This window comes from Monodelphis domestica, chromosome 1, assembly GCF_027887165.1.
Source record: "Monodelphis domestica isolate mMonDom1 chromosome 1, mMonDom1.pri, whole genome shotgun sequence".
Classification (NCBI taxonomy): domain Eukaryota; kingdom Metazoa; phylum Chordata; class Mammalia; order Didelphimorphia; family Didelphidae; genus Monodelphis; species Monodelphis domestica.
The window spans coordinates 461,872,587-461,899,286 of NC_077227.1; the positions used below are offsets into that span (position 1 = coordinate 461,872,587).

Here is a 26,700-nt window from a genome sequence, read left to right on the forward strand (position 1 = left end):
AGCTCTGTGCTCAATCCTCCAAAGACTGATGGCAGGTAGTCTGAACTTTCTGTTCTTTTCCAGGAATTCAGTCTTGGAGAATGGAGTTGTCTCCAGGTGGTACTAGAGTTAATTGATTCAAAACAGCAAGATAGATATTGGTGTCCTCCTCTACTGCACCGTGCTGCCATAGCTTTTCTGCATGCCCTGTGGCAGGACCGCCGGGACAGTGCCATGCTGGTTCTCAGGACCAAGTGAGTATTTTCTTCACTGCCCACCAGCAGGGGTCATCGCTGCCTCATAACTCAGCTTGCTTTAATCCTGTCGCCTTTGGTTTAATTCCATCAGTGCTTATCTGAGTGACAAACAGCAGGTGTAAGCTTTGAATTGGTTTGTTTTTCTCCAAGGGAGTATGTTAAGTCACAGAGCAAAGCAACATGGATTGACAGGGCTATGTTTGCCTGGGAAGTGTTAGCAGTAACCACCATATGATGACCTTTGTTGGGGCTCTCCTATCTCTCAAGGAGAAATCATTGAGAACAGTGCCAGTGGGGTGAGTTAAGGAATTTATGTTGAATAACCAACATCATCACAATGTATTTATCCTTTTTTTAGACCAAAGTTTTGGGAGAACTTGACCAGCCCGTTGTTTGGGACTCTATCTCCTCCCTCAGAAACATCTGAAGTAAGTTGGGTGAGATGATGATTGTAACAAAAATTGGAGGGAGAAAGGCTGGGTTTTGGAAGAATGGAATAGGAACAGATGCCTTCTCTATTTCCTCAAAGGGCTTGAGATTTGTGAAATCCTAGGTATTTCTCCACTTAAATAACACTTACCTTTTTTTTTTTTAAGTCTTATCCTGGAAAAAGGCTGTTGAATTCTTGATTCTCCACATATGTAATGGATGACTCTATCCAGTTCATGTCAGCTGCTTTGGAGACATTACTACCCTGAGGTCTTTGCCTCTTAAAAGTCATTTGCTAATTTTAGTTTGGGATCTCCCTGTCCCATTAGAAACCAAATGAGTTTTGTCTGTGTTTGCTTTCTGTTTCATGTCTAAAGACTAGATATGGAATACTAAGATGCAAGATTTCTTTGTATAATTGGTATATTCTTTGCTTTTTTCCCTCCTTAGCCCAGTATCCTGGAGACCTGTGCCTTAATTATGAAGATCATTTGTTTGGAGATATATTATGTAGTTAAGTGAGTCTTTTTCCCTCTTGAGATTTTATTTAAAGGCTTGAGTAGAGAAAATTTTAGATTATTCTTTCCATGAAGAGAATTTATAGTGTTATAAACCAAAGCAAAAGAAGGGATAGTTTGAAATTTTTAACTTTCTAGAGACACAGTAGTACCCTCAGCATGTGTTCTTAAGACTCCAAGACTTCCTTCTTTGATACCTTTTGTAAGTATCAGGAATGTATATAGGAAAGCAAGTTTCTGTGTCTATGGAGGAAGCCCTGTGGTATAGGCCAGTTTGATGGAATCATCCAGCATTGGATTTAGTGAATGGCCCAGGGGAGAAAAATGCTTTGAAGAGTATTGTGGGAACCATCTACATAGAAAATGTAGAAAACAAGGCCTAAGTTGTCTACCTTGGGAGATTGGTGGAGTTTGGGGTTTGGTATTTTTGGCCTTTTGGGGTGCAGTTTGATCATTTTGCAGTCTTGCTTAAAGTTGTCCCTTTTTTTCCCCCTCAACTCCTTAGGGGCTCACTGGACCAATCCCTAAAAGATACACTCAAGAAATTCTCCAGTGAGAAGCGTTTTGCCTACTGGTCAGGTTATATCAAGTCTTTGGCAGATCACACGGCAGAGACAGAAGGCAGTGGCTGCACCTCTTTGGTGGAGTACCAGATGCTGATCTCTGCCTGGCGGATGCTTCTCATTATTGCCACCAGCCATGTAAGCATGTGTCCCAAGCAGCTTTATTTCACTTGTTTCTCATGTCATAGAGTGGATTGATATTCCTGGAAGGCACCACCCACCCTTTGGGCAAATCTGTGAGAGCTGTCATTTAATTGGCTCTTTACAGAGAGACCTAGGAATTATCACTAGGGACTTAAGGTTTTGGACCAGCAGTGAGTACTAAAGAAGAGACTAAAACAGCTGTTTAAACTCTTTAGATAAAACCATAAAGGTATTATTCCCAGCAGGAATGACACTTCCTGTTTTTCCTTGTGTTGTAGTTGTAACTTCTAATAGTCTTCCTTTTTCCATAAGGCCCACAGTTTAGGAGTATATCCAATTGCCTTCTATTGTTACATTCTCTGGGTACTCAGCAAATACTTACTGACTGGCCATCTTATTAATATATTAAGAGCAGTCTTTCAGCATCCTCTCTACAAGACATTTTTGTTCACTTTTATTGGTTGCAGAAATATCAGTCTCTGATCCTTTCAGGGAAACAAGCAATTATTATAATTTTTATAGATGCAAAAGTTTTTTGTTTTGTTTTTTAACTCTTATGTCTTAGAATCAATACTATTTTGGGGGTTCCAAGGCAGAAGAGCAGTAGGCCTAGGCAATAGGGGTTAAATGACTTACTTAGGGTCCCACAACTAGGAAGTGTCTGAGGTAAAATTTGAACCCAGGACATCCACCCTAATCTATAGGCCTGGGTCTTAATTCACTGAACCACCTAGTTGTCCCAACAAAAAAGAGTTTTTAGGTCCAGGACTCTTTGTGGGTGTCTGTCCCAAGTATGCACTTTGGGAAGGAGGTTCAGTAGTAGATTCTAGAAGGATCATTTTGTATTTTCCTTTGCCAGTTTGATACCATTGTGCTATGAACTTGAGCTTTAGCAAAGACTTTGGATGAGGTGTTCTCAGCAGAAGTTGAACTTAATGATCTAAGAATTCAGATTCAGTGGATGCATTCTTAGTTAAAGTGTACTATATATGTGTCTTCTGTGAAACCTCTCTCATACTGCCAGAGTTTGAGCTTTGGGTCTCCCTGAGGGATTGGCGCTATTACCATAACCACGATCCACAACTTTTAGTGTCTTCTAGGCCTACTAGGTTCTGGGTGTTGTGTTTATGTTTTGAAGCTCTGAACCTTCAGATACAAGGAAGTTTCAGTAAATAGTTACTCATCTAGTGAGCTATATATCATATGACTTGGCAGAATTTTCTTGAATTGTGCCTTTGTGACCTCAGCATCTTCTTTTCTCTTTTAAGAAACTGAACTACATGCCCAGATGGTTGGATTTTAGCTAAGGAAATGAGATTCTTTGACACTTGACATATCTCATTATGGTCACTTTCCTAAACCTCAAAGTGGGTGGCATAGTTTAATTGATCCATAAAATTACTGGCTGAGGTGCATTGTTAAGAGTTGAGATTCACACACACACTCACTCACTCACTTTACATATCAGAAAAATCTTCCCACCTAAAAACCTTCTCTGTCTTCTTTTTCAGGCAGATATAATGTATCTAAATGATTCTGCTGTTCGACGTCACCTGTTTCTTGATGTGCTTGCTGGGACCAAAGCGTTAGTAAGTGTTTCAAAGCTTTTAAATCCACTGTATATGAAATATTTTGATGAAGTCAAGTACTTAAGAATGCACTGGCCTGCTAGTTATACAGCTGATACACTGATATACTGATATACAGTAAGGGGCATGATTCAATTTCAGAATCTATTATATAGAAACAAGCCTTCTCCAAGCCTCAAGTCTATGAAATGGCCATTCTTCTTTACCCTTCATCATTTCAAGGCTAGTTCTGAGTACCCCTATCTGTAAACAGTGAGCTGAAGAAATGATTGGAAATGGTGGGGGTACCACCAGATGTGTGGAAGTTAGATTTCCCAACTAACACAATACAGGGTTTTAATTTAACCATTTTTTTTCCAGCTGCTAGTCCCAGCATCAGTGAACTGTCTGCGTCTAGGATCCATGCTATGTACCCTGTTGCTCATCTTGCTTCGGCAATGGAAGAGGTAAGGTTTTATGTTGGAAGAGTGGTGAAGGGTGCTGGCTTCTAGTTAGCTTCAGTAATCAATCTCTGACTTGACCCTCTTTACTAGTCCCTTGCTCTAAGAAAAGTAATAACTTGTCATTAAAATTAAATTTCCCACATTAGGTTTTAGTATATCTTTTCCACCATGATTGATCCAGAAAGCTGGATCTGATTAGTGCTAGTTAATTGGCATCCAGATGCCAAAGGCAAGTTACTGATGACATCTGAGGTTTTTTATTTCACTGTTGTCTCTTTCCCAGAGATTTGGCTTCTATGGATGAAACCCTTAGCTCCCTGATGCAGATTCTGGAGGGAATCCTACAGGCAGACCAGCAGCTAATGGAAAAGGCTAAGGCCAAAGTGTTCTCAGCCCTCCTTACTGTCCTTCAGATGAAAGAATGGAAAGGTGAGATGGGCTGGAGAGCAAAAAGGATGCCACAACCCTGACAACATAGCTTTCTCTTTTCTTTCTTCTAGTTCAGGAATTGATGTTGGTTTGTCTTGGTTTTCTGTGAGCCTTTTCAGTAGTGGGAGATTTGGCCTTAGGGAGCTGCTAATCCAGGCATAAATCTGAGTCTCTTAAAATTTAGCATTTCCATTACTCCCTCTTAAGTGTGGCATGTACACGTTGCTTCTAGAACTACACAGTATTTTCTCGATTTCTCTCTTTTCACCTAGCCCTTTATTTACCTCTTCTGTATCCTTCACTTGGTTGAAATTTGTATACTATTCTAGATCAAGAGATAACCATTGAAGAATACCACTCCTTCACCCCTACCCCCAAGCCCAATAGTAGGTGGTATTAAGGGACTGTGAATGCATCCTTTGTCTACTTTGCAGTAAGTGATATCCCACAGTACTCCCAGCTGGTACTCAATGTCTGTGAGACCCTTCAGGAAGAAGTGATTGCCCTCTTTGACCAGACCCGTCACAGCCTGGCCTCAGGGACTTCACCAGAAGATAAGGACAGCATGGAGACAGACGATTCTTCACGGCTTCGGCACAAGGATCAGCGGGATGGGGTAAGGGTAGTCTGTCCATCCCCTTTCCACAAGCAACCATAGGAAGCCTTTTACCATCTATCTCTGCCTACTTTTTTCTTGGTCCCAGCAGGTGTGTGTCTTGGGCTTACACCTGGCCAAGGAACTATGTGAAGTGGATGAGGAGGGAGACTCTTGGCTTCAGGTTACCAGGAGGATCCCTATTCTGCCCACTCTCTTCACCACCCTGGAGGTGAGCCTGAGAATGAAGCAAAACCTGCACTTTACAGAGGCCGCACTGCATCTTCTGTTCACTTTGGCCCGAACCCAACAGGTAAGAAGACAATTTAGGGAGCCACCATCCCTGAGCTATCAGAAACATAGATCCAAGAAGTCATAATAACCCCAAACTGCCTTTTTTGTTCTTACGCAGATTAAATTGTCTCATTAGATATTTCCTGGTAGGGTTTGAAAGTTGCTGATTATATCAGAAACCCAACTGCATCTTGTGCTTATGGTTGGGACTTATATTTATTTACTTTCCTCATTCCCTCCCCCACCTTCATCCCCCATGATAAGGGCAAGAGAGCTATTGATATATCACAGTATTTGGGACTTCTATCCATGGTGGAGGAGTAGTAACATATTGAGTTTGCAGTATCTTGAGGGCTGCCTTCAGAGCATGTTATCTGTGTCCCAGGGTGCAGCAGCTGTGGCTGGAGCTGGCATCACCCAGAGCATCTGTTTGCCCCTCTTAAGTGTGTATCAACTCAGTACCAATGGAACAGTGCAGGTGAGTATAGCCAGGCTTCTAGTACGGGTACAGGTGAGTCAGCCACCGGATTTAGAATGAGTGTTGTTCTCTTCGTGGATGAGCCTATTTTTTTGCTTTTGGGATTATTACCGTCCCAGTTTCCTGAAGTAATTCTTGATATCTTCTGAATCATCATCCTCATGAGAGCACAGCTACTGTGGGGGGAACTATAATAGTCCCTCCTAGATTTTCTGGCTTATCAGCAAGAATTTCAAAACCAAAAACATTACCTTTTTCATACTTATCAGCTGTGGAAAATGGGAAGAAACAGGGAGAATAATTCTTCCCACCTTTTAGTTGAGGAAATAAACCCAGAGAGAGGGAGTAGCTAAGCCCTCGGCCATTGGCAAAGCCAAGTGTAGGACCTTTGTATTCTAATGGCTGACTTTAGGGCTCTCTGTCTTCTTCCTCTTCCCTATGAAGACTTCTTGACCTTGCCACACCTGTTCCAGGTCCATGGTTTGGGAGAATGGAAGGTGTTGGTGAGAACTAGGGGGCATACTCTCAGAGCAGGAATGAACTTGAATGCTGGTTCTGTAGCTAGCTATGGAATTCACTTTGAGGTTTTAATGAGTACCTCCTCAGTGGCCCACCCAGTGAACCCTTATTCTGACCCCATCCCTTTTAAATAGAATAGAATATTAGAGCTGAGAGAGATCCTAGAGTTCATTTAATCTAACCCTCCTCAAATATGGAAATTGAGGTAAGGCTTAGAAGAAGATAGCAGGAATAGAACTAGAACACACATCCTCTGACTTGCCTAGTGCTTTACATTATATGATGTTTCTTTTCCCTCATGATAGGGTCTTGGGGGCTGGTAATTATGTTGATTCTGGGAAGCTTTCTTTTAATTTAAAGCAATGCTATAATTCCTGAGACACATAAAGACTTCTCTGTTTATCAGCCCTGCTCACTGGTCATTCTGTCCTAGTGAGAAAAGAGCTTTGTCCCATTTTGTGCCTATTTATATCACCCAGACTCCTGGTGCTTCTCGAAAATCCCTTGATGCCCCCTCTTGGCCTGGAGTCTACCGCCTGTCCATGTCCTTGATGGAACGTCTGCTCAAAACTCTCCGCTATAACTTCCTGACCGAAGCCCTGGACTTTGTGGGTGTTCATCAGGAACGAATTCTGCAGGTGAAGCTTCTGTGCTCACTTTTTAGAGTTGTGACTCCCAGGCCATCCATGTCCCCACATGGTCAGATAGAAAACTTGTTGTGGACAGGGATCTAGTGTGGTGTGGGTGTAAGGAAGGGGGCCAGAGTTGCCCCTTGGACAATTTAATGAAGTTAGAAATACTGCCTAGGCAATTCATGCTTTAGATCTTTGTTCGTTTTCCTCTCATGCTTTCAGTGATTGACCCTTATGAAAATAATTGCCTGGTTGATAATGGGTCCAAGTTTATTTTCTCATGAGAGGAATTGACCCCAGTTAGGCAACCCTTTCTTTGTTGCTATCTCTTTAGTACCCTTAACAGTTATTACTGTGGGGACAGTAGGTGGCTTGATAGAGAGCCATACCTGGAGATGGGAGGTCCCAAGTTCAAATGTGATCTTATATATTTCCTAACTGTGTGACCTTGGGCAAGTCACTTGATGACCCCATCTAGTCCTTAACACTCCTCTGCCTTAGAACCAATCCTTAGTATTGATTCTCAAACAAAAAGTAAGGATTTTTTTTTTAAGTTACTATGGTCCCTTCTACCCTCCTCCTACCCCTGACCCCAGCCATGTTATATTGGAAGTGTTCTTATTTCCAGTTCATTTCCTCTCCAGTGCCTCAATGCAGTAAGGACAGTTCAAAGTTTGGCCTGCCTAGAGGAAGCTGATCACACTGTAGGCTTCATCCTGCAACTCTCCAATTTCATGAAGGAGTGGCAGTTTCATTTGCCACAGCTCATGAGAGACATACAGGTAAGGGACAGCTTGGTTTCTACCCTGGGCTGGCATATAGGTTAGTCAGGTAGGCCATGAGGCCTTTGTTCCTAGAAAGGCAAAATCCAGGGATTTGGGGGGGGTGGGGTACAGCAGGGACTACTGGTGCTCTCAGCCTGGACTTGCACTGTAGATAAAAGACATCCTATGGGATTCCAGATCACATGACAGTAAAGCCCAAAGACCCTAAGGAGCCTTTAGAAGCAAAGGGTTGGATTTTGGGTATCTTACTCCTTCAGGTAGTTTTTCTTTTATCAAAGGGCATTCAGGGGGCACTAGATAGCTCAATGGATTGAGAGGCAGGCCTAGAGATGGGAGGTCCTGGGTTCAAATCTGGCCTCAGACACTTCCTAGCTGTGTGACCCTGGGCAAGTCACTTGACCCTCATTGCCTAACCCTTACTGCTCTTCTGCCTTAGAACCAATACATAGCATTGATTCTAAGACAGAAGGTAAGGTTCTTTAAAAAAAAATAAAAAGGACATTCAGAGCTCCTGTCAAGGTTGAGTGTATGAGGGGAAACAAGCATAATCTGAATAAAACTCTTTGATTTAAAAAAATGTCCCATTTGCCTCTCATTCCTTACCTGCTTCCCTCTTTCCTGGTGTGTTCTAGGTAAATCTGTGTTACCTATGTCAGGCTTGCACCTCTCTCCTGCACAGCCGCAAGATGCTGCAGCACTATTTACAGGTGAGGGTAGTTCCAGGAAGACATTTGTTAATCCTTTACTCCAATCCCAACATTGTAACTCTGAATTACTTCTATTCTGGATGATAACAGAAAGAGTTCCTGGAGGAAATCATCCTTGGTTCCTTTTCTCCCACCATAGAACAAAAATGGAAGTGATGCCATGCCCTCAACTGTGACTCCTAGAGTCCAACGCCCCCCCCAGCCCTCGTCCTCGAAGCAGTCTAATCCTGACGGCGAGGCTGCAGAACAGAGGGCCCTTCGAACAGTCCAGTATAGCCTCCTAAAAATTCTTAGCAAGACACTGGCTGCCCTGCGCCACTTCACCCCTGATGTCTGCCAGATCATTTTGGACCAGGTATTCTGTCCTTATATCTCAGTCCTGGAGAAAAGACCTGGCACAGGGAGAAAATAATGTTTTTAGTCATTAGGGAGTGGAATCGGAAGGATTAGGAATGGATGGGTTTTTGCCTCCTGAATTTCTCTTCTCTATAGTCCCTAGACCTTGCTGAATACAACATCCTTTTTGCCCTGAACTTCACGACCCCAACCTTCGACTCTGATGTGGCTCCCTCTTTTGGGACTCTGCTGGCCACAGTGAACGTGGCCCTCAACATGTTGGGAGAGGTAGGGCCAATGCCTAGAATATCTCCCTTACCAGACTTTCTTTATCTTCTTCATTTCACTTCTGGTTCTTATATTTCCACCCCCCCCTCCCTACAGTTGGACAAGAAAAAGGAATCCCTGTCCCAGGCTGTGGGGCTGAGCACACAGATGGAGGGGACCAGGACTCTGAAGTAAGACCGTTTCTATATAGCACCAAGTGGTCTTTTTTTTTTTTCCCGTATATGCCTAGGATCTTATTGGTGATGGGTGGGGAATTTTCAGTCGTTGTCTCTTCATCATTATTCAGCTCTGGCAACTAGTTTGTGGTCCTTCACAGGTCCCTCCTGATGTTTACAATGGAAAATTGCTTCTACTTGCTCATCTCCCAGGCTGTACGCTACCTGAGGGACCCAGCTGTACACCCCAGGGACAAACAGCGAATGAAGCAGGAGCTCAGCTCAGAATTGGTATGGAGGGGGCCTCAGAGCAGGGGAAGAGGGAAACAGTCCTTTGGGGATTCCAACACCCTGTCCTTTGGTCCACTTTCCTGATACAGAGGAGTACACACTCCTCTTAAGTAACTGGATTAGAGAGAATGTCAAAATCTGAGCTGATGTTACTCTTTCCCCTTTATATTCTAGAGTACATTGCTCTCCAGCCTTTCTCGTTACTTCCGCCGTGGAGCCCCCACTTCCCCAGCTGCTGGAGTCCTTCCTTCACCTCAAGGCAAGCCAGCCTCAACTTCCAAAGCAGGCCCTGAGAGCCAAGAACCTCTTATTCAGCTAGTCCAGGCCTTTGTCCAGCATGTACAGAGATAGGGTGGTTGACTTTTCCACAGGCCACTCCTCCTTCCAGTCAGCCTGTGGGCCGTTAGCCTGAGACAACCCCCTTGCCCCCCTCAAAGCACCTCTTACAGGAAACCAATGGTCCAAGCAGGTTCTCTGGGGGACCCATCCTTACTTTTGTATCTCACCTTTGGGTCAGGAGAGGACAGTGGAATCAGAGGATCACTTTTCTTAGACACTTGTATAAAAAACACCCCATGAAAGCATATTCCCTTCCTGCGAGCATTTCTCACTGCTGCTCGTAGCAGCTGGGCCCATCTTCCCTCAGCGGATCCTGTCCCGAGTGAGGCCAGCCCCCGCTGCCAGCTGAGCAAGAGGCGTGTGTGCCATGTACAGTACAAGAGGCCGTGTGCACGGGTTTGAAGCGTCTCTTTCCATACTGTGTTATTGCATTTTTTGTAACTGCTCTATTTATACAGATATTAAAACACTGTTTATAGACACAGGTGTGGTGGGTATCATTAGAGCTTTTAGTATGAACCACCATAGCATAGGGGAAGAACACTAGAAATCCTGCTCACAACACTTAACTAATCATATGACGAGTTTGTTATCTGCCAAATGGGATAATACTAAAATACTCTCACAAGTTGTACATGTGAGAATCAAATACCACTTTTATGCACCTTCAATTGACACCTATACCTGACCTGTGTCTTTTTTGGTGGTTTGGGCCATTCTGTTTCCCTGTGTCCCTTGAGGACTTGCCATTCTGACACCTTTCTTCTCCCTACATGCAACATATGAATACCCCCTCCCCCCAATGCTTCTCTGGAAGTTGTTCTAGGCCGAGACCCCAATGGGGATGGTTCTCTGGCAACCTGGGTGATGACCTGTAGCTGAGAACAAAATGAGAGAGAATGCCTTCTTATGTAAGGGAACTGTCTAACTTGGTAAGGGAGTTGTGGCCTATGTCCAAGACCAATCTTCCCTTTTGCCTGACTCCAATATCTCTCTTTCCCATGCTCTTAGGCCCTTTTCATCCCCATAGTGCTGCTTAATGACCATTAAGCAGAACAGAAGATACAAATAACCCTTTCAAATGTATATTTGCTGGGGGCAGCTAGGCGGCCCAGTGGATAGAGCTAGGTCTAGAGACAGGAGGACCTGGGTTCAAATAGGGCCTCAGACACTTCCTACCTGTATGACCCTGGGCAAGTCACTTAACCCCATGTGCCTCGCCCTTATTGCTCTTCTGCCTTGGAACTAATACTTAGTACTGATTCCAAGATGGAAGGTAAGGGTTATATATATATATAAATGAAAGTTGGGTTTTACCTAGTCATCTTCTGTGGCTAGTGAACACAGCCCATCCTACCTGTGAGCTGAGCATTCAGGGCAGGGCCAGACCATACCAGGGGAAGACATGGCTCTGGCACAGTTCTGAGACTGATTATGAAAAAAAAGGAGCCTGTTTGTAGAAGCTTGTGCACTACAGATGGTTTATTATCATTCACAAGAGGCCAAGCAGCCAGGCATTGACACAGAAGTAAAAATGCCAGTTAAAAAGTGAGTGTGAGAAGGGATGGAGACAGAGCATAGGGACAGACTGCAACAGGAGCCTTGTCTGACTACCTACCTGAGGGATAAAAGGAAGGGTGCTGCACTTAAGGTATATCGACTGAAATGACAGTGGTAAGGAGACCATGGAGAGGCTCTTATGGCCCCTGTCCCTAGGTTGCTCTCTTGGGACTGGGATGGGGTGTGGTTTAGGTAGGTGAATGAGAGGGACAGCCACTTCCTTCTTTGTTTCAGGGAAGCCCAGATCACTTTCATTATATGCCCTTCCCCTGGTCCTTGAGGACCAACACAGGCAGTACCTAACTGCCCCCTTTTTCTCTTTTGGCAACTAAGGGATGTAGCCAAAGCCTGAGGTCCAGAGGAAGTGATCATTACATTATCTGAAGGGCCTTTTGACCCCAAAACCATAAGCACCAGTGAGGACCCCCTACTTCCAAAGCAAGGGAGCAGAGAGGTTTGCTTTCAAGACCTATTTTCTCTCAGGGCCCAGGCTCTTCCCCATTCCACATAACTCTTACTCTCTCCAGAGTCCCCCACCAAGGCCTAGCTTCCTCCCTCAAACTGTGGCTATCTACTTCCTTCAGTGAGCTTTGAGGCAAGGGCAGGAGGGCTGAGAAAAGCAGTGGAGAGGGAGGCCTTCAGTGTCCTGTCCCTAGAACGGAATGGGAGAAGAAGCAAGATCAGGGACTAGGGGCTGCTCTGAGACCCCTTTTATCCCTGATGGAATGTTATATGATGGGGAGGGGAGGACAGCTTCCACCCTGAACCAGGAACTGGTCAAGGCAGTTAATGAACAGACAATAGGATGAAGCAAGAGGAGTTAAGGGACAGCACCCTTTTCTTTCCCCCCCTTCCCCCCCCCCCCGTCCCCACCTTCTCTCTCCCACCTGAGGGTGAAAGTGGGAAGTGATGGGAGAAGGTATGGGGAGCCGTGGCAGCCCTCAGAGGGTGGGCCCAGAGCCCTGCCTAACTGAGCAGTTCCAAGTAGGTGACAGGCACTTTCCCCTTTCTGTTGCCTCTCTCCCCTATGAGCCAGTCAGGATCCATTCCAGGGAGGCTGTAGACTGTAATGAGCTGAAAGGAGGTAGAGGGGAGGTTTAGAGCTCCAAATCCACCCGCCCAAGAGGGCCTAGCTGTTGGCTCCCTCCCTACCAGATCCTTCACCACCCTCAGCCCTGCCCTGAGCCTTGGCCTGTGACCCCTGGAGTGGCCATGGGGACAGAAAGAAGCTAGGCTCTGCCTTTCCCATCAAAAGATCACTAATTAGGTCAGTCCCTTCCCATCCATGATCCCCTCTCTCCACACACAAAGAAGACACCCCAGGGTCCCCTTCAAGATGCCCACCTCATCAGCCAGGAGGGCCAGTTCACTGCTGTCAGCTGCCTCATAGTCATACAACACTCTGGCCTTTCGGGTACCACTAGCAGGTGGAGCCACATCATCCAAGCTGATGGCAGCTTCTCCTGTGGCAGGGATACCAGCCACAGTGGGCACTACCGGGATGGTGGCAGCAGCCGTCGCCAGGGAGGCACTGCTCAGAGGTGAGGAAGCAGGTTCTGTGTTGCCCACAAAGGTGCCTGGAAATCTGGAGGGGAAGGAAGAGTTCTTTTTTAAACTTTGGATGGAAACATGGGTAGAAAAACTCAGGTTTCCAGAGCCTTCCTTTAGGGAGAGCTCATCCCTCTTTTCTCTTAACAAGAGCACCTTACTATACAACTCCATGTTTTCTGTTTAACGAGAGAGACAGGATTTGCACAAATGAGGCTGTGAGCTCCTTCAGGACAAAAACTGGGATTCCTGTTTTCTACACCAAGCTGGGTGTGCAATCAACACTTGTTGACTATTTGAAAGATGAGCACCTACTATATGTTAAGCACATATTATATGTTAGAGAGGCCATGGAAGAACTTAGAAAGCTGACCTTGGAGCCCCAAAGACCTGAGTTCAAGTTTTCTGATACATACACTAGCTCTGTGAACCTGAGTAAGATTTAAGTGCCTGGTGCCCTGGGCAACTTTCTAAGAGGCACAGAAGGAATGAACTAACCTGCAATGGGATGGGACTTTCCTCATGAAGAAATGAGTGAAATCACAGATCCTTTCCCACCCTTATGTAAAAGGTATTATGGGAGGCCTTGTGGGAAATTCAAAGATAAACAAGATAGTTCTTGCCCTCAAAGAGCTGACATATTCTACATGCAATATGTAGAATATATATTATATGCATAATCATATGTATTATATGTGCCATATATGGATAGATACAATATAATACCAATTAAAATAGAAGAATAAAATGCTCTGGGGTCATAAGAGAGAAATCACTTTTTTAAAAACCTTTAGCTTTCCCGTTAGAATCAATATTGTGTCATCAGTTCCAAGGCAGAAAATCAGTATAAAGGCTAGGCCAGTGATGGTGAACCTTTTAGAGACAGTGCTAGCTCCCCCTTTCCCCTTACTCCACACAGGGGAGGGAGGAAGCGCTCCCCGTGGAGGAGCAAGTGAAGTGAGGAATGTCCTCAGAGAGTGTAGAGGGGGGAGGGGAGTGGCCTGAGTGCTCTGCTCCCTTCCAGCTCTGCTCTCTGTGAGCCGCCCACCCTATCCCCTGTGTACTCCCATTGGCTGTTGGGCATAGTTGTGGGGCATGTGAAATAAATGTCATCAGGCCTGGTGGAGAGGGGGAGGGGAGCAGCTCTGCCCAAGTCCCTATGCCTTTCTAGTAAGGAAATCTGGTGGGAAGGGAGGCTTATGCCTACAGAGTGCTCTGCATGTCATAGGTTCTCCATCACTGGACTAGGTAATGGGGGTTAAGTGACTTGTCCAAGGTCACACAGCTAGGAAGTGTCTAAGGTCAGATTTAAACCCAAACCTTCCCATCTCTAAGCCTGGCTCTCAATCCACTGAGCCACCCAACTGGCCTCAAGAAATCACTTCTTGACATGGGCTAATTTCCCTTGCATGACTGAGCTTGTAGGATGGGGACAAGTAAGTCTTCAAGTAGCAGCCCTTTCCCTGATGGGCAAGCACCCATCTTCTGTGTTCATGTTTAGGAGCCCAGGTCGTGGAGGCAGAGATGAGCTGTTCCTAACCAAACGTGAGGGCACATTCCCGCCACCCACCCATACTTACATCACACCTTGAGTACTGGCCGCATGAGCAAAAGGCAAGAGAAACACACGTGAAAAACAGCATCCTCCGTGCCCTCTGCCTCCCTTCAGCCCTCCCCCCAAGAACCTTTCAGACCTGACTCCTTGAGGCTTCTGAGCGAGGGCAGAGAGAGCAGCATCAGACAAGCTGAGCCCACCCCAAAGGTCCAATCCCCTGCTTAGGGTGGCTTAGAGTCACTCCAGAGCAAGTGGCCCGGCTTCGAGGCCAGCCTTCTTCCAGAGCCCTCCCACTCTCCCTCCCTTTTTCCCCATCCTGCACACCTGCCCAGCTGTTTCTGTAGGTCCAGCATGTGTCGATAGCACTGGGCATAATATGTGGCCTGGGACTCCACAAACTCCTGGAGGCAGCGAAGGTGATTCACCTGGGGGCGGGGGGGGGGGGGGGGGGGAGATACCAAAGTACTGTTGGTTCCCTTTCCCACCCCCACCCCCGCCCTGGCCGCTTTTCACCCCCCACTCCCAGAGAAAGGCCCTTGGGGCGGGGAGGGAGGGGTTAGAATTTAGACTCCTTTCAGGTAGGCTCTCTGAGAATGACATTTAATTTTAGGTCCATTCTCAGGAGAACCATTCTCAGGGTAGTTTCTTTTTCCAAGGCACCTAGATGGTATGGTGTATAGAGCACTGGGTCTGGAAGGCAGAAAGACCCAAGTTCAAATCCAGACTCAGACCCTTACTGGGTGTGTGACTTTAGACAAGTCACTTAACCTCTGTCTGCCTCAATTTCCTTACCTGTAAAATAGGGATGAAAATAACTTCTATTTCACAGGGTTATTGAGATATTTATAAAGAACCTGGCACATAACAGATACTTAATAAATGCTTATCTCTTCAGAGGATAAGGATACCCTATCCTCTGAGGCTCCCTTTTTAATACCTGACACAATACTGGTCTTTTTTTTTTAACCTTTGTGTTCCATCTTAGAATCATTAATACTGTGTATTGGTTCCAAGGCAGAAGAGTGGTAAGGGCTAGACAATGGGAATTAAGTGACTTGCCCAGGGTCACGTAGCTAGGAAGTATCTGAGGCCAGATTTGAACCCAGGAGCTCCCGTCTCTAAGACTGGCTCTCAATCTACAAGACCACCCAGCTGCCCTCCATAATACTGGTCATACATATAACTGTATTCTGAAATAAAACACTCTTCCTTTCATTAATGCCTGGAACCCAACCATGAGGGATTCCTTTATTTGAGTAGAGTATTGCTTTTTCCTGAATCCCCTTAATGTGTTCTCTCTTCCATAAGTTTTTTGTTGTTGTTGTTTTTAATTCAAACACTTCTGCCAGACTTGGGATTTTTGTTTGAGTTTTGGTGACTGGGGCAGGAAGCTGGAAAATAACTCGGTATCAGAATCCTCAAGCGGATCTGGGACACTCACATGGGTACTGCTAATTCCTTCTAACAGGAGACGAGTAACCTCCGCCTGCCGATCGAACTCTGTCTGAGCCACACGAAGTTCCTGCTCAGCCTGGAAGAGATTGGGGTTGTGGGGGTGGGTTGGGGGTGACAGAGGACATGAGTTTCCCCTTCTTTTTCCTGTTCCCCTTCTTCTATCCCCATTCAATCAGTCATTCAACAAGCATTTATTCAGGGCCTGAATAAATTAGTTAGGCCTTATACTAGGTGCTGAGGCATTCTCACCTAATAGCCTCCCTTCCCTCCCATCTGCCAGGGACCAGGAGGGCCTCTTCTCCCCAAGGCCAAAGACATTTCCCTCTCCTCCTAACTCAGCCCTTCCATCCTGATCCCTCTTCTCGTGTCCTGAACTCTGAACTGTACCCCCAGAACATGCATCTCTTTTTTTTTTTAACATTTATTTTTAAAATTTCCATTCTAAATTCTCTCCCTCCCTCTGGCCCCAGCCCATTAAGAAGGCAAACAGACCTGTACCCATTATATAAGGATATAAATCTGTGAGGAAGTCAGAGATCAGTCTCACTCACTTCTCTGCCCCCTTAGACCCAGATTCTAATCATGCTCTAAAATCCATGGCCCAGAAGGCTGGACCCACAGAATATCAGAATATCAACTCTTGGAGCTAAAAAAACCACAGAACAAAACAGAAGAGAGATACTAGTCCTTTCTTTCTTTTTTTGGTCTTAGAATCAATACTGTGTATATTAATTGGTTCCAAGGCGGAAGAGTGATAAGGGCTAGGCAATGAGGGTCAAGTGACTTGCCCAGGGTCACACAGCTAGGAAGTGTCTGTGGCCAGATATGAACCCGGGACCTTCCATTTCTGGACCTGGTTCTCTATCCACTGAGCCACCCAGCTGCCCTCTGAGTCCAATCCTTTCATCTCACAATTGACAGCGAGTCCCAGAAAAGTGAAAGTGGCTTCCTCAAGGTGTCCTAGTGAAGCCTCAAGGCCAACATTGGAAGCTGGGCCTCCTGCCTCAGGGTCTGCCTCTGGCCTGGCCCCTCCAGGTCCATTTCAAGCCTCCCCCCCCTCCCTGGGGAAGTACTTACCTTATCTACCTCATCACTCCACAGCTGTAGGGACCACAACAGGAGACATCAATATGGATGAGACACTGGTCTAGGCCCAACCCCCCAAAAGGCCCCAGTGCTCAGCAGCAGCCCCCCCACCGCACCCCTACATCTCAGGGGCTGCAGCTGGACATGAGGGGGCGAGTCAGCCCAACGTGCTACATGCATGGCCTTTGGGAAAAGCGAGGGAGACAGGAATGAGAAGGGAGGAAAGAACTACCAACCCTCCCTCAGCATTCTCTTGACATTGTCCCTCACCCTCCTGGTACCTAACCCAAGTCTCTGCTGTAATGACTGGAAGCCTCTAAGGACTCTTAACTGTGAATGGAGCCCAGCTGGCTGTCTGAACTCTGCGGGGACACCCCTTCTCTGCTAAGGGCCCACACCTTTTCTGCGGCAGGGAGCTGGGAAGCTGGATGCTGGACCCCACCTGGCTGAAGGACTGAGCCAGTCACATCCCATCTGAGTCTCAGGGTCCCCGCCCACTGAACGGGTCGGGTGGTAGGGAGAACAAACGAGAAATTCTTAGCGACCAACTAGGAGGAAGTGAACAAGGAGGCCCTTTCCCTTCAAGTAGCCCCTCTTTCCCTTCCAAAGACTCGGGCCAGGGGGAAATACAGGGAGTCATTAGATCCTATACGGGTGCTCAGAGACCAAAGGGTCTTAGAGGGGTTTTGCAGATGACCGAGCCTACAGGGGAAATCTCCCAGGAATCCTGCGGCCGTTCCCGAGTCCCTCCCCCACACGGTGGCCACATGGACAGTGCCAGGACAGCAGTCCCTAATGGCTCTGGCTGGAATGCGTAGGGCCCTCTAGTCCTCCCCCTCCACACACACATCCTTGAAAACACAAGGCAAGTGAATGCTGGCATGTGGAGTTTCCTTCAAGGGTGGGTGTTTGGGTCCACTTGGTGAGGGACACTCGTATTTTGGGGTCAGTGTGGCTAGTGTGAATGGATTGAGCCCCCCAAGCACCAATCCCTTGGGTCTTTGGAGTGGGCAAGAGTCCAGGAAGGAATTGGTGCGGGATCAGTTACAGGGCTGACTCCCCAGAGAGAGACATGCCTCTTGGCTTCCCCTGTCTTCCTGGGGATCTTACAGCTCAGCAAGGGCAGAAATACTCTTAAGACATTAATAATAATGGTCGACAATTATAGGGTACTTTGATGTTTACTGAATGTTTCTCTTTTCCTTTTTTTTTTAAAAACCTTTATCTTCCAACTTAGAATCAATATTAAATATCGGTTCCAAGGCAGAAGAGAGGTAAGGACTAGGCAATGGGGATTAAGTGACTTGCTCAGGGTCACACAGCTAGAGGTCAGATTTGAACCCAGGACCTCTCTTCTTTAGGCCTAATGCTCTACATACTGAGCCACATGACTGCCCCACAGCATCTCATCTGAGCCTCACAGTAACTCGGTGGGCACTACATGAACTGTCTCACTTTTACAAATGAGGAAACTGACATAGTTAAATGACTTGCCCATGGCCAAATAGCTAAGAATCCCTGGGAGGCCTGGAACTCAGAGCTTCCTGACTTCAAGTCTCTCTACAGCACTCTGTCTCTCTTAATGGAATACGGATGGCAGCTATGTTTTTTTAAAATATTTTTCCACATTTACATGATTCATTTTTTCCCTCCCCCCTCCCAGAGTCAGTAAGCCCTTCCACTGGGTTATACAAACATTATCACTTATACCTATTTCCATATTATTCATTTTTGCAATAAAGCAATTTGCCTTTTATCTTTTTTAAAGAGATTTTTCAGGATGGCAGCCATGGACGTGGGGCAGATAGATGAGTGAGGGAAGGGTTGGCACTTCTTCACCCTCTGAAAAGAGCATTGGAGCTGGAGGGAAGGCTGTCAGGGGAGGGAAATCCAGACCCAGGAGAGACACCTTCAGGCTCTCTGCCACCCTCTGATGGATAATCTAGATCCAGTTCCCTTCACCCACCCTCCGGGGCCTCCAAGGGGGTAAGGAAGGCTGGAGGCAGGAGGAAGAAAGCTGGTGACTGGGATCCCCATTTCCTTTTTAGAGGTGGGAGGCAGCACAGTGAAGGAGGAAGGAAAGCTGAGGGATGGGGAAATAGGACAAGGAGCTTACCGCGGATGCGCTGGCAGAGAGAATGTAATTACGAGGTCTAGTCTCCTGAAAATCAGGCACGGCCTGGGGTTGGGGAGGGGAACAGAATTCACGGACGAGTCATGCCAGAGATTACTGGGGCCAGGAAGCTAGAGCCAGGGTAAATGCCCTATCCAGACCCTCACAGGCAATGCCTGTGTACCCAGAGAGCCCAAAGAAAGGGCTGGGGTTCCTTAGGGAAGTACTATTGGTGGAGAACTTGAACCCACCCCCCACTCCAAAACTTCAGCTGATTCCCTGAGGCTTCTGCCTCTAGCCATCCACCTAAGGGTGGGCCCCTGGCTCAGCATCCCCCTGTAGCCTGGGTCAACAGCCCCCTGAGGGGCCAAAGATGATAAATTGGATTTATCCAAGACTTTGTCAAGTGCCTGTGTAGGAGAGGCTTTTGGCATCAAATGTTCAATCAATAGGTCTTTATTTATTGTCTGCTATGTGCTAGGTGCGGGATTCGAGTAGAAGGGGAAGAAAGACTGTCCCCTTGGGCTGAGTGCTAAAGACTTCTAGGTCAGTGGTCAGACCCCCACCTCCACCACCACCATTTTCTTCAAGGGAGAGAAGCCTGGGGATGGGAGGGGGGCATGGGCTCTGCCTTCTAGATTCTATCAGCAGGCCTCGGCCCTTGCTCTCCCTCCCAGGCCCCCAACTCACTTAAGCCACAGTGGATGCGCCATCTCCCACCAATGCAACATCTTAACCCCAAAGCCCTGGACCACATGAAACAGCCCTTCCCGTCCCCCTCCCTTCGATGTAGATGGTTCTGCCCTAATGGGGTTGGATGAATGGAGTATGGACAGGCCTGAGGAATGTACCCATGTACCCATCCGGCCAGAGCATGAGAAAGCGATTCTTAGGGACAGCACCCGCCTCTCCCAACTGGGGCCCTGGGCCAGGAGGTAACCAGGCAACACAAGTGGCCTGGGAGTTCCAAGAAAGGGAGGGCTGGGCCACCAAGCAGCCGAGACCAGATGAGCTCCCGGCTCTCCAGACATCCCCATTTTATTCCACATTATCAGAGGCCACGTTCTAATGGCATCTATGGGGCAGAGGCAGAGAGGGCCATGAGCCATCCTCAATGCACCCACCTTTCAGTCACCACCACCCTTTCAGGGAGGGTGGGGCAAGGGGAGAGGGATCAGGGGCCCCTTAGGGAAAGGTGAAAAGAAGAAACAACAACAACAATAAAAATAAAAATGGCAAAGCAGCACAGCACTTAGGACACAGATATACTCACATCTCCCTCACACTGAGCCCAGTTACCAAAGCAGACCAAAAAAGAACAAAAAAAGTTAGTGAGTCAACAGCGCAGGCAGCTACAGGAATAGGCCCCAGCCAGACATCTCCCTCCTTCCCTGTCGAAGACGACAGGATGGACAGACGCAGACGTAGTCCTAGAGATGGCATTTCGGAAGAGACCCGTGCGTGGGGAGGCTTGGACAGTGGAAGAGGGATATCCTCTGGTAGGGGGGCAGACGGGTTTGGGGATGTCCTATACTTTGGGCTAGAGCCACCATAGCTGAGCATACTGCTCCTTTGAGGGACCCAGCTGGCTCAAAGGAGATTGCCCCAATGCAAGTGGGAAGCCCAGAACCAGATCCCTCTCCCTCTAACTTGGGCCTGATGGGGCTCATTCTAGCAGATCCCCTTAGTCCTCTGACTTCCTCCTCCTGGTTGTGGTTTAAACCTACCCAGGTAAGATTCAGGGCACAAGAAGGGAATGGAGGGAAGCCTGATGGCTTGATCCTTTTAGGTGTCCCAGATCTGGAATGTTCCCCGGGGCCCTCTGAATACAGGTAGCCAGTGGGTCTAGGGATGGTCTGGGGAAGGAAAGAGTCAAGTGCTGGGCAGAGGTTAAAAAGCAGGAGATTAGATATGAACCAAATTCAGGAAAAAAAGGCAGATGGAAAAGGACTAAAAGATACACAGACACAGTTTCCCTAACACCCAACATTCCTATCCTAACTAGAAAAAGTCCTGCCTCCCCCTACTTCCAGGAGCCTTAGGAAAATGGGCCATCTCCTGTGTGAGTATTTGCCCAGGATAGGGGCCTGGGGGACTTGATCTTTTTAGGGGTGAGACTAGAGAAGCAAAATGACCTCAGATTTCTCCCTTTTAGTCATATCACACAGGAAAGGTACCACTCCCCAGAAGTCCCACTTACACCCCATTCTGAAATTTTTACTGGTCCCTCTGGGCACAGGTTAACATCCTTGGCCCTGGAACAAGGTGAGTGGTTTAACCATTCCACTCTCCCTGACTCCGAACAGATCAGTAAGGCCCAGGAACCTGGGGACCCTCCAACAGAGAGGATCTTCAGTGTTCTCTTCCCCCATGACAGACCCCACCAGAGTCCAGCGGAACCAGCTTTAAAGAGCCTCCCCAATTTACCTTCAAATGGAATGGGAGGAGAAGGGAATAAGTTCCTCCTGGAAATAGGAATTTTAATGGAGTCGGGGAAGGGAGCCACAGTCTCCCTCTTGCCCCAATTCCTTGAGTTCAGATAGGAGAGAGACAGAAAACAGGCTTACACTGGAAGAAAGGAGAGGAAATGGGGAACATGCAAGAGCCAGTCCCACCTCAGGCTTCAGAAGGCTCTGATGTGCGCTGATACTTTAGCAAACAGATTTGCTGGCCAGACTGTTGCCCTATCAATGCATCGCAATTATCTTGCCATGTAAAAGATTCTCAAGTGAGACCAAGGCAACAGGAAAAAACAGACACACCCTGTAGTTTGGGTCCAAAACTACAGGAAAGGAAAGCCTAGGCACCTAATGTCCCAGAGAGGGAGAGGAGACCCATTTGGTTCCTTCCCAGAAGTGAGCCGTCAAAGAGTAGGGTCAGTAAGGGTTGTAGATATTACCCTCCTGGATATGCTCAGTGGGAAGCTAGATTAGGCAGGGACAGGAAGAGTTAATGAAGTTATCCCCCTCTCCCGCAGGGGAAAGTGGCCACAAAGTCCATCAGTACATTTCAGAGCCCCCAACTAGACAGGAGAGGCCATTCCAAGGCTACTCAGGCAAGTAAGAATTCATGCCAAAAACCAGGCAAATTTTAGGTAGGGTCAAAGTGGTGACTAATCCAGAGGGAAAGGCACTGCGCACTCTTCATTCTACACCCTCCCTCCCAGTTCCCCATCACCTTACCCTCCTGTCATCTTTTCCCCAACAAGACTCCAGAGAGAGGAGGGCCAGGCCCTGAGCATTGTGGGGAATGATGAGGGGAGAACTTACCGCAGCTTTCGCTTCAGCTGCTTTGGCCTTTTTCAGTCTGGCTTTGCAGGCATCAAGATCCAGGCGCCGGTTCTGAAGAATCCGCCTCTCTTTCTGTAGGCAGGAGGGAAACAATAAGACACGCAGGCCAGCCTCTGCTGCCCGAGAGAGAGTTCTGGTTTCCACAAGCTCCAGGGCCTGCCTCTGATAACCGAGGCTGACAAACGCACGGTCTTTCTGCCTGGCTGATCCCTGCTGTATTTGGAGACAGGAGCCAAGTCATGTGAGAACCTAGTATGCTAGAGTGGAAGACCCCCAAAAATCTGGACTTGGAATCAAAAGACATGTATGTTCAGGTCCCAGCTTTGCTACATAAGGTGATGTTAGGACAAGGACTTTTTCATCTCTGGGCCTCTGTTTCTTCACTTAGAGAATGAAGGAGTTGGACCACATGATCTTTATGGTTCCTTCCAGCTCTAGCAATCCCAGATTTCGAGGACAAAAGGAGATTTAAGATTGGGTCAGTGTCACTTTTAATTTGCATCCCCACTGCCTATCACATTCCTAATCTTTTAAATTTTATTTTTAATTTTTTCCCCACAGTTACATGATTCTTGTTGTCTCCCTCCTCGTCTCTCCCCTCTCCCAGAGCTGACAAGCAATTTCACTGGGTTATACATATGCTATCGCTCAAATGCTATTGAACAGAATTTTTGAAGAGACAGCTTTAAATATTCCATCCTGACTAGATGGGACATGAACCTAGGGAAGGACCAACAAGGAGGAGGCAGGTTTCCATGCTCACCAGGCACGACCTGGAGGAAACAGCTTCTCAGGATGCAAACACCTGCAAAGGGGTGATGGGAGAAAAAAGCCCTCTAACCATGCAACGGGGAAGGGAGTCGAGGATTAGGAGCAGAGCTCCTCCATTCTCTCACCGAAATTGTCCTCCAATCCCCTTCTAAGAAGTTCCGAAGAGGAGTCAAAAAGTTGATGGAAGCCGAGTGGATGAAGTCTCGCTCTGCTGCCCCAAGGCATTTCTCCGTCTCTCCAACCTTGATCAGGGTCTTCCCTGAGGATGGGGAACCAGAGTGCCAAAAAGTTATACACCAGGAATGGGGAGAGTGGAAAGTGCCTATAGAGAAATAGAGAGAATCCCTCTCCACCTACACACACACCCCCCCCCCCAGACGAGGTGGCTTGACTAAAACCATATTTATCCATTACATGCATCTGGAAGACCACACACATTTGAAGGTGCCCACCCATCCTCCCAGAAATACTCAAACCCCCCAGAGAGTACACATATATACGCAAAGTCAGAAGAACTTAAATACAGACTTGCAAATACACAAACTATCATTTTAAGACCAAAATAGATCTTCAGAGTCTCGGGCAATCAAAAAAACAGCCACACAAATACAGAGATGTATAAAGAGACACAGAAATGCACAGATCCAAGCTGGAAACTTGTCCCCGTGCTCCAGGCTTTAGGGAGAGTTTCCCCTACGGGTGTGCCAGAGCCACTAGGTGTTGGCATTGGAATATGAGAAGCTGGGCAAGCTTCAAGGCATGGGCTTCTGCCCTGTGGGGAGGGGGAGAAGAGCTGGATTCAAATTCATCTCTGCTTCATATTAGCCATGTGACCTTAGACAAGTTGCTTCCTGAGGGCCTCTCTTTCTCTAAAGTGTAATATAAAGGAACTGGACTAGATGGTCTCGAAGGCGCCTACCTTTCCAAGTCTAAAATGCGATGTTCTCATGTTGCATATTTAGCTTGGACAATCTATGGTGCTGTGAGGGAGGGAGAAAAGGGAAAAGCTATGGAGAAGGAGGAAAGGAGGAGGGAGAAGTCAGGCCTGGGCAGAGGCTCAGCCTCACCATAGGGTGTCTCCGGCCCCAGCTCATTGGCAGCCTCTGTCATGTACTGGGCCAGCAGCTCCCCATTGGTGACTCGAGAGGGAACCTTCCTGTCCAGCTTCTCATAGAGGAATTCTTCTACCCGGGCACCTGGAACAAGACCCACGGAGACCCCCCCCCATTATGATCCCAATACGTCTGTCTCGGCGGTCACTTATACCCCCGGTCACCAAGCATCCAAACCTCTCCCTCCCCTCACCACCCCATTTCAGCCATCACTACTTACTGATCTCCAATCCACAAGTCATTTTTATTATAAGAGATATGTATAACTTTCCTCCTCACCAAACAAAAGATCCTCATTAATGCCCAATTTAACCACATGGCAATTAAAAAATAATAAACAAGATGAATTCAACTTTTTATTCTCTCCTTAGGTAGGACTACAGACCATAGAAATCAGAGCTGGAGGAAACGGTGATAATCTTATCCAATCACTTCATTATTTTTTTTAACCCTCACCTTCCATCTTAGAATTGATACTAAATATTGGCTCCAAGGCAGAAGAGTGGTAAGGGCTAGGCAATGGGGGTTAAATGACTTGCCTGGGATCACACAGACACATTTGAACCCAGAACCTCCCATCTCCAGGCCTGGTTCTCAATCCACTAAACCACCCAGCTGCTCCCTTTCCCTAATAATCTCATTTTATTTCATTTTATTTTTTCACCTCATTTTTTTTAAACTCTTACCTTCCATCTTGGAGTCAATACTGTGTATTGGCTCCAAGGCAGAAGAATGGTAAGGGCTAGGCAGTGGGGGTTAAGTGACTTGCCCAGGGTCACACAGCTGGGAAGTGTCTGAGGCCAGATTTGAACCTAGGACCCCCCATCTCTAGGGCTGGCTCTCAATCCACTGAGCTACCCAGCTGCCCCCTTCACCTCATTTTAAAGAAGGGAAAACTGAGGTCCAGACATGCCCAAGGTCACAAAGGTAGTAGATATCAGAACTGGAAATAAAACCAAGTCTCCAAAGGTAGTCAGAGGACCTACCACTATACTGCAATGCCCCCTGAGTCCTAGCCTTGGGTCTGTCAAATAATCAGTTGTTTTTCCCCTGTGTCTGATGCTGCATGACCCCATTTTGGGGTTCTCTTAGCAAAGATACTAGAGTGGTTGCCATTTTCTTCTCTAGCTCACTTTACAGATGAGGAAACTGAGGCCAAAAGGGTTAAATGGCTTTCCCAGGGTCACACAGAGCTAGTACGTGTCTGAGACCAGATTCAAACTCAGGTCTTCCTGACTTCAGGCCTGGCACTCTATCCACTTTGCCAGCTGGGTGCTCCTTGGATCTGTCCCTGGATGGTTCAAGGGCAGCTCACTTGAAGAGAAAGCAGGATGTAGTGACTTGGAATCCCAGGACCTCAGCTCAATCCCAGTTCTGCTATTTACTTTACTGCCTGTATGACTTTGAGCAAATAATCTCGCTTTTCCAGGATTATGATCCTGAGATCCCTTTCAGTTTTCTCCTCAATAAAATGAATCAGATTGTCTCTACGATCCCTTCCAACCCCACACTCTGTTCTAATTTGCTTCCAGCTCCAGCATCCTACCATGTTCTCCTTCCTCTATTCCAAAGGGTATTTATACTCTTCTAGTCAGTTCTCCCATCCCAGAGTCTTTATGCCCCAAAGAATGATTCTTTTGTATCTTCTCCTTTGAACAGAGAAGCCAAAGCCACAGTCCCTTGATCAGACAAACCTCCTTGGTTTCTCTTGGGTTAAACCCACTGAAACCCCCCATCGAATAAGCATTTATTAAATACCTACTATTTGCAAGGTATTGCCACTGGTTCCTGCCCTCTCAGAGCTTACATTCTACTGGTTTTACAGCCACACCAAAGGCAATGTACCTTCATGCTAAATCTTAAACTATTCCCCCTTAGGTGGCAGAGTCCCTTAATGAGTCTGACTGACTCAGGGGACTCCTGGACCCTAGCTAGGTGGATGCAGCCCTTCAGAGCAGAGAGCTCCAAATCTGGCTAGATTCTGCCTTTCTGCCAGCCCTTCCCATCCTGCGGACATCCCTCCCCAACACCTGGGTTCCCAGCTGCTTACTAGGATTTGGTTGTAGTAGCACCTCCGTCTGGCGAAGGATCTTTTCTGTCCAGTTCTTGGTGCTGTCTGCCCGAGCCAGGAGGTTTTCAAAGTGAGCATCTAGTTCTGTCTTCTCTGCCTGACCGAACTTCTCCTCAGTGAACTGTAAGGGAGAACAAAAAGGAGAGAAAGAGAATTCAGGGTCCAGGTTTAGGACCAGAGGGGCCAAACTTCCCACGGTGCCTCAGAACCAGATTAAAACGTAACTCAGTGGATTGAGAGCCATCCTAGAGATGGAAAGTCCTAGATCCAAATCTGGATTCAGACACTTCTTGAGCAAGTCACTTAACCCTCATTGCCCAGCCCTTACTGCTCTTCTGCCTTGGAATTGATGTATCAATTCTAAGACAG

At 47.1% G+C, this 26,700-nt stretch overlaps 2 protein-coding genes across 12 annotated transcripts in view; one reads left to right on the top strand and one right to left on the bottom strand.

Annotated features, from left to right (window-relative positions):
* Positions 1 to 10,250, top strand: part of NUP188 (nucleoporin 188) — a 48,610-nt gene extending 38,360 nt beyond the window's left edge. For all 3 annotated transcript variants that reach the window (XM_001363725.4, XM_056822690.1, XM_056822693.1), the window contains exons 27-44: positions 64 to 233; positions 595 to 664; positions 1,116 to 1,183; positions 1,689 to 1,884; positions 3,402 to 3,479; positions 3,840 to 3,925; positions 4,206 to 4,351; positions 4,786 to 4,967; positions 5,059 to 5,259; positions 5,626 to 5,718; positions 6,717 to 6,875; positions 7,514 to 7,651; positions 8,287 to 8,361; positions 8,501 to 8,716; positions 8,854 to 8,985; positions 9,082 to 9,155; positions 9,302 to 9,431; positions 9,606 to 10,250. In XM_001363725.4, coding sequence (XP_001363762.1) covers positions 64 to 233; positions 595 to 664; positions 1,116 to 1,183; positions 1,689 to 1,884; positions 3,402 to 3,479; positions 3,840 to 3,925; positions 4,206 to 4,351; positions 4,786 to 4,967; positions 5,059 to 5,259; positions 5,626 to 5,718; positions 6,717 to 6,875; positions 7,514 to 7,651; positions 8,287 to 8,361; positions 8,501 to 8,716; positions 8,854 to 8,985; positions 9,082 to 9,155; positions 9,302 to 9,431; positions 9,606 to 9,782 — 2,391 coding nt within the window. In that variant the 3' untranslated portion in view covers positions 9,783 to 10,250. The remainder of the gene's footprint in view (positions 1 to 63; positions 234 to 594; positions 665 to 1,115; positions 1,184 to 1,688; positions 1,885 to 3,401; positions 3,480 to 3,839; positions 3,926 to 4,205; positions 4,352 to 4,785; positions 4,968 to 5,058; positions 5,260 to 5,625; positions 5,719 to 6,716; positions 6,876 to 7,513; positions 7,652 to 8,286; positions 8,362 to 8,500; positions 8,717 to 8,853; positions 8,986 to 9,081; positions 9,156 to 9,301; positions 9,432 to 9,605) is intronic.
* A 973-nt stretch (positions 10,251 to 11,223) lies between these two features.
* Positions 11,224 to 26,700, bottom strand: part of SH3GLB2 (SH3 domain containing GRB2 like, endophilin B2) — a 31,733-nt gene continuing 16,256 nt past the window's right edge. The window contains exons 2-13 of one of the 9 annotated variants that reach the window (XM_056822808.1): positions 26,311 to 26,452; positions 24,216 to 24,344; positions 23,274 to 23,407; positions 22,357 to 22,449; positions 20,361 to 20,372; positions 19,091 to 19,153; positions 16,966 to 16,989; positions 15,875 to 15,964; positions 14,758 to 14,858; positions 14,459 to 14,473; positions 12,675 to 12,915; positions 11,224 to 12,404 (exon numbers count right to left, since the gene is read on the bottom strand). In XM_056822808.1, the coding sequence (XP_056678786.1) occupies positions 12,297 to 12,404; positions 12,675 to 12,915; positions 14,459 to 14,473; positions 14,758 to 14,858; positions 15,875 to 15,964; positions 16,966 to 16,989; positions 19,091 to 19,153; positions 20,361 to 20,372; positions 22,357 to 22,449; positions 23,274 to 23,407; positions 24,216 to 24,344; positions 26,311 to 26,452 (1,152 nt within the window). In that variant the 3' untranslated portion in view covers positions 11,224 to 12,296. The other 8 variants (XM_056822809.1, XM_056822813.1, XM_056822818.1 and 5 more) reach the window with 8 other exon arrangements.